Source organism: Mus pahari, chromosome 7, assembly GCF_900095145.1.
Source record: "Mus pahari chromosome 7, PAHARI_EIJ_v1.1, whole genome shotgun sequence".
In the NCBI taxonomy this organism is placed as follows: Eukaryota; Metazoa; Chordata; class Mammalia; order Rodentia; family Muridae; genus Mus; species Mus pahari.
In genome coordinates, this window is record NC_034596.1 from 49,008,766 (window position 1) to 49,015,786 (window position 7,021).

Sequence of the window (7,021 nt, forward strand, 5' to 3'; positions counted from 1 at the left end):
AGTGCTGGGATTAAAGGCGTGCGCCACCACACCAGGCTATGAAAATGAACTTAAGTTATGCCAATACACAAAAGAGAAATTTTATTTCTAGTAATCTTGAGATCATTAGTAATTGAACATTGTATTGGGAACTAAAATTGCTACTATAAAACAAAGCCACTGTTAAAAAGTCATACCTTGTCCTAACCCCTTTTTAAAAAAAAAGATTTTAATTCGTTTTAGGTTTGTGTCTGTGAGTACAGATGCCCCCAGAGGACAGAAGCACTGGACCCCCAGAGCTGGGTTACAGGCAGCTAGGAGCTGCCTGATGGGCGTGCTAGGGTTCGAACTTGCCCTTGTGCTCTTAACCTCCAAGTCATCTTTCTAGCTTAGTGCTCCTGTAGAAAAATCTAGCACATTACAGGAATGGTAATATCCTTCTTATCTACTGCACAGCTTTTATCTTAGAGCAAATTCTAAAACCAAGGTTTTGCCAGGAATTCAGTGGTCTAACCCACTAACAACATGTTAGAATACAGTGATCAGCAAAAACGTTTCTATTTATTGATTCAAGACAGACCTTTGTTGAAACATGCAAGTTTCCTGCTAACTGCTACAGAAATTTAAAGCACTTACAAACATATAAATGATATAAACACAAAGGTACTCAGTAAGTAGAAAGCAATGCAGAAAGCAAAGCCACAGACAGGAAAATAAAAAGGAACTAGCCACTACAGACCACCGTCTTAGTGATTTCACTGATCCAACTCAGCCTAAGCAGGTAAACTGACAGAGTGGATAGCAGATGAGTAGCTATGTCTCCTGGGAAGGACGGGCGGACATGGTCACTGATGTCACTCCTGATGATATTACTTTGATACAGAAACCCTCAGTTAAGCAGGGTGGTAGTCACATAACTGTGAACTCACAAAACCACTGAGGAGCATATTTTAAAGGAGGGAACTTCATGCTATCTGAAGATATCACAATTCTGATAAATTACTCTAAAAGGCAGAAAATTATTTTCAGAAAGAAATAAAGATGGCTTAAAGACCCCTGAGGAATGAGACTGCATCTAGTCCACAGATAGTGGTGTTTCACTGCAGGGAGAGAAGAAATCCAGGCTTACTTCTCTGGAAGTTTTCCATTACACTTCAGAAAGAGAAATGAGGACAGCATTACAAAAGAGCTTTCTAATTTGTTTCTGTAAGGATGGGATCTCACTATGTAGCCTTTACCCTCTGAGTGCTGAGACTAAAAGTGTGCATCTTGCCACACCTTGCCACAGAACCTTTCATTACAAAGGGGGAAAATGGCAAACAAGCCACCAGATCCAAAACCCCCAAATGCCCTCTCCTCTCTTTAAGTTGTGTGTGTGTGTGTAGGTACATGTGCCCTCAGAGGCCAGAAGAGGGCATTAGATCCCTTGGCGCTCATCACTGGCTAAACGGCCTGACATGGTCTCTGATAACCAGGCTCAGGTCCCCAGGAAGAGCAGCATGTGCTCTTAACCACTGAGCCGTCCCTCCAGCCTTCAAACACATCTATACTTTAAAATAATCTTGATATAAACTTCCGAGAAACATCTAATGAGTCTCTAGTGGTTTCACAGTTGTAAGTAAGCTCCAGGTTGTTTACATCACAGACATTTCCTTCCTCCAGGACAAGTGAAATGCAGAACTGAGATGGTCACAAACAACAGATCTACCTGTACTGGAATCCTGGAGCAAAGGGGCAGCTGTAGTGCCAAGACTGTGGATGAGATTTCCAAGTTCTTGTAACGCACAAACCAGCATATGCTGGCTGGCTGCTACATCCGTGGAACTGAGACGGGTTTCCAAATTACCATCACTCAATACGGCATCTACCAGAAACACAGGAACAACTTATGCATCACTTTTATAAACACACATCATAGGAACTCAGTGTTAGGAGCAGAAAAGCATAAGGCCAGAGTGGACACAGTACATCCACTTGGTCAGCAGGCAGAAAAATCCTTGGGGAGGTCAGTGGGATGTTTAAGTGGGCAATCACATAAAGGATAGACTGAGTTTGAATGACTAGATAGCTTGAAAAATAATTTTAGATAACTAATTTTATTATTTTATGCATATGAGCATTTTGCCTGCATGGGTGTATGCACAAAACATGTGTGCCTGGCCCTTGAGGAAGTCACATGAAGGTGTTAGATTCCTTGGGACTAGAGTTACAGACAGTTATGAGTCACCACGTAGGTGCTGGGAATCAAACCCAGGTCCCCTTCAAGAGCAACAAGTACTCTTAACCACTGAGCCAACTCTGCAGCCCCTGAACTAAGATTCAATTCACACAACATGGTCAGATCCCTTGTTACTCACAAGGAAAACTCAAGACACTACCTCCCCACCTTTCAGCTAGTATCAAGTAAGAAAACTCAGGGTGATGAGAGCGGGACAATGTATAACCTGAAATAGTCTGTTTAAAAACAGCAATCATCTGAAGTCGTACAGGAACCTCAACAAGAATTTTAAGAACTGTTATAACCAGCCTTTAAGATTTTTGTTAGGGAACTAGAGGTGTGGTTCAGTGGTTAGAAGCACGTTCTGCTCTTCCAGAGGGCCTGATTCCTAGCACCCATGTTGGGTGGCTCACAGCCACTCAGGCTGCAGAGGAGCTAATGACCTATTCTGGGCTCCTAAGGCACTCAACATACATGTGTGTAGATACATACACATGAATAAAGTTGTGTTTTTTTTTAAAAAAGTATTTTTAAACTATATGGTAATGCAGAAGCACTGCTTTTCAAGGGTGGTTCCTGACACTGGTAAAGCAGACTGTTTTAGTAGATCCGTACCCATAACTTTCTTTAGCCTCCAGATGGCCTGGCAGATCGCCTGTGCAGCAGCAATCTGAGCCTTCTCTCCAAGCAGGCCTCCTAGAGTCGCTCGAAGAATGAATGAGACACATCGGCGACAGCAGACGGCGTCAACCTGCGTCTGTGTGGCTTTAGGATTCGACTGGGATACAAGGCTTAGGATATGGGAAAGAAAGGCAGCAAGATTCTTTTCTAGCCAAGCTCCTCCTAATGTTGAAACAAACACCACGTAGGCCTAAAAAGAAAGCAAATTCATCTTCAAAATTTGACCATTTCAGTTGCAAATCAACACCTTTTTTGTTCACAGAAATACATAGAATTTCTACTCCACACAGCATCCTCCCCAGACTCAGTCACTTGATCCAGGTTAGTGCAACACTAGGTGTGTTTGCGGCCAGACTGGAGTTCCAGTCTCTCAGTGCAGAGTCCACCTCTGCCCACCTCTGCTGCGCCTCTACTCTACTGCTGCCAGGCTCTACAAATGTTCAGTAGAGAGCTAGTGCCAGATAATTTGTAAAATGTATCCCTGGCTTCTGGAAACAAAGGCTTTAAGGTACTTACCCTCATGAACAAGCAAGCTGAACTCAAACGCACAGACACCTTTAGCTACACTCCTATCCCGTAACTCCAAAGGACTGTTCTAGACACCTTAGGGAAGTTGCTGTTCTTTATCTCCACGAATGCTAACGGCTTGTCTTACCCCAGATACAAAGACAAGCAGTCTTCTCAAGCAATATGAAACATGGAAAACAGTTTACAGCCACACTGGAGAGCTCTCACGTCATGATCTAGTCACACAGCATGAGCCATCAGGGTGTACAGAGATTTTTATTTCATTTTAAATTGTTCACTTAAGGTCTTCAGCGTGCACTGACTTCATTTTTTGGCTGGACTTAGTACATTTTAGGGATGTAGACAAAGATCTTGTACATGGCAGGCAAGAGTTCCAACTCCAGTCCAGTGCAGCCCATCAGGGCTGCTCTAAAGTAGTCTGTGTCGACTCACAGCACCCAGGAAGAAGCTGGCTCGGGTTAAGGCTACAGTGTGGCCTTCGTAGTGTTCTAGTCTACGAAACCTTTCCATGAGTTTAGTTTTAAAATCTGTGTTTAGGACAGAAAATTATACAGCAAACACACAGATTGTATGCCATGATCTTTTGTAGGAGTTAAAATCGTACGTCATCTTGACACATTAAGTAACATGTACTGGTATTAAGTTGTGCTGTGTAAGAGTTCACAACCACAGTGGAAGACATGGTAAGCCATGAGATACATGACAGCACAGGAAAGAAAAAATGACTGGCTTAAAGAAACTAAGAAAAACCCATTACTAAAAATTAAAACCACATTTAGGTTATAAAAAGCTCTTAATTTGTCACCTTGTTTTAAAACTGTTTTAGGTTCACCACAGGTATTTATAAACATGAGCAGAACGAGCAACTTCGAACTATGGAGTCAGGTCCTAAAACTCTGACTAGAGCCAGTGGGAACTGCAAGTAGGTGACTGAGTTCTGATTCGGACCTGAGTAACTCCAACTCGAACATCTTTGCTGACTGAACTGCTTCCTTTCAGCATATCTCCACTGGCTCGAAGGAATCCTGAACTCCCACGCAGAAACCCTGCTCCCAGCAGTTCCAGAACTTCCTCCAGTGACACTCTGCGAGCACTCTGCCTTGAGCCCGCTATGACAAAGAACAAAACAGCAATTCATAGTGTACAGACTCCATTTTTTAAAAAGAGAATTTGGATGCCCCCACCCCCACACCACCAGACCTCCCCACTCCCTGGGGCCCCAAGTCTCTCAAGGGTTGGGTGCATCTTCTCTGAGTCTAGACCCGGCAGTCCTCTGCTGTACATGTGTCGGGGGGCCTCATATCCGCTGGAGTGTACTGCCTGGTCGGGGGCTCAGTGTACAGACTTAATTTAATGCACAAGCTTTTTACTGTTTTTTGTGATGGAGACCTGACCACCCTAAGTACATGCTCTGCTGCTGAGCCACATTTATACATAGTCTCTATTTGCCAAAAGCAAGCACATTGACAGAAACACTAAAAATCCAAATGTAATATAAAATTCATAGGAATTCTGTATTAATAAACAAAAGAAGTCACAAGATAATTTAGTGGTCCTTTGGGATGAACCCTGGGGGGGGGGGCTGGGGATGTAGCTATGTGGCATATTGCTTGCCTAGAACACAGAGCTGTAGGTTCAATCCCTAGCCTTCAAGCGAAAAGGAGCCCTAAGTGCCCTCATGGACGGCAGGAAACAATCAAACTCAGGACTGAAATCAACCAAGTGGAAACAAAAAGAACTATACAAAGAATCAACCAAACCAGGAGCTGGTTCTTTGAAAAAAATCAACAAGATAGATAAACCCTTAGCCAGACTAACCAGAGGGCACAGGGACAGTATCCAAATTAACAAATTCAGAAATGAAAAGGGAGACATAACAACGGAAACCGAGGAAATTCAATAAGCACTTTTATAATGCAGTCCTCCACTCTGTTCTTTACTCTACCCGTGTTCTAGTGCTAAGAACAATCTGTGGAATTAATATTTTTAAGAGAGTTTGAATACAGATTTGTTCTAATCTCAATTTCTTTGGTGACTTTAAGATTTATACCTCTTTTTTTTTAAGATTTATTTATTTATTATATGTAAGTACACTGTAGCTGTCTTCAGACACTCCAGAAGAGGGCGTCAGATCTTGTTACGGATGGTTGTGAGCCACCATGTGGTTGCTGGGATTTGAACTCGGGACCATTCGGAAGAGCAGTCAGGTGCTCTTACCCACTGAGCCATCTCGCCAGCCCAAGATTTATACCTCTTAAATGTAATTTTTTTTTCTGGTTTGGGTGTGTGTGTGTACACAGCACACACACACACACACATATAGATGTCTTCTTCCCAGCATAGGCTGCTTGAACCTCTCCAAATATGAATGTCTGAGTGAATTGCAAGGGAAACCCACAGGGAAAAGTCTCCCTGTGGTGCCTGTGGGCCTCCCATGGAGAATGAGAAGACTGCACTTAAACCTCTGCTACTGTTTCCCATGTGGTCTTAACATGGTGGCACTTCTGTCCTCTCTCAACCCTAGTTGAGGAGCAATGTTTTAGAGAAACTGTAGATCTTCCTCTATAGAACAATGAATTACTTCTATAACAATGTTTTCAAATAATGTACACACAAGTTATATGGAGTGCTTGATAAAGTAAGGGAAGGGACTCAACCCAGCCCGAGTGTGGCAAACATGGTCTGGCAGGCCTTGTCCTTCCCCCATCCCCTCTGCCTTGCTAAAACCTATTAGATTACATTCCTAAAGCTAGCCACCAAGTCTACTTCTTATCCCTGAAGCTGACTACCAAGGTCCAGCCATCAAAAGCCCCCCTTGACTCATCTAATTAACATGGCAATTATAAACCACCATTTTCCTATGTGCCAAGCCTGTCTTCTCTCTATCCAGAGGCACTCCTTTGTCCTCTGAGACAAACACCCCCACTCCTCGCCCGCTCTCTCCCCTTCTCTCTCATCCTCTATCTATCTCTTGTCTTTGTCTCTTACAAATGCCTTCTGTTCCTCTGGGGAAAATAACTCTACGCGTTGAGAACTTGGTCTTGGGAGTCCTGGGCCAATATTGATCTCTTATAGTGAGAGTTGAGATTAAATCAGGCGGGCCTTAGGATTCTGCACTTCTTAAACTGCTCAGCTTCTACCTTCTGATCTGAGGATATCGGAGTCAGGGTCTATTTGTTTGAGCTTTTTATCACTGAAGATAGAATGATAAAGTTTTCAATTATTCATCAGTGTTTTACATACACTATAAATTAAAACTTTGTTTTAAAACATACCCATCATTGCTTATACTTAAGAGAATATAGAGTGAATACAACTAAATTGTCCAAATAGAATAAATTCCAAACATCTGTTTGAAACATCAGGTGTGCTGTTTAACCAATCTAGAAAAAAAAGCCAAATATAGTAAGACACAATCTTAAAATAATTTAAAAAATTTAGGCCTTATGTCTTATTGAATAACAGAAATACTTTGAAATTCTTTTTTGTTGTTGGTTTTGTTTCAGACAGGATTTCTCTGTGTATTCCTAACTGTCCTGGAACTCACTCAGTAGCCCAGGCTGGTCTCAAACTCATAAAGATGCCTCTGCCTCTGCCTCTGCCTCTGCCTCTGCC

The 7,021-nt window shown here is 42.6% G+C and overlaps 1 protein-coding gene across 2 annotated transcripts in view; it reads right to left on the reverse strand.

Annotated features, from left to right (window-relative positions):
- The window catches only part of Heatr5a (HEAT repeat containing 5A), an 86,665-nt gene that overhangs the window by 72,591 nt on the left and 7,053 nt on the right, over nucleotides 1-7,021 (reverse strand). For both annotated transcript variants that reach the window (XM_021202178.2, XM_029540827.1), the window contains exons 6-8: nucleotides 4,355-4,515; nucleotides 2,813-3,068; nucleotides 1,688-1,843 (exon numbers count right to left, since the gene is read on the reverse strand). In XM_021202178.2, the coding sequence (XP_021057837.1) occupies nucleotides 1,688-1,843; nucleotides 2,813-3,068; nucleotides 4,355-4,515 (573 nt within the window). The remainder of the gene's footprint in view (nucleotides 1-1,687; nucleotides 1,844-2,812; nucleotides 3,069-4,354; nucleotides 4,516-7,021) is intronic.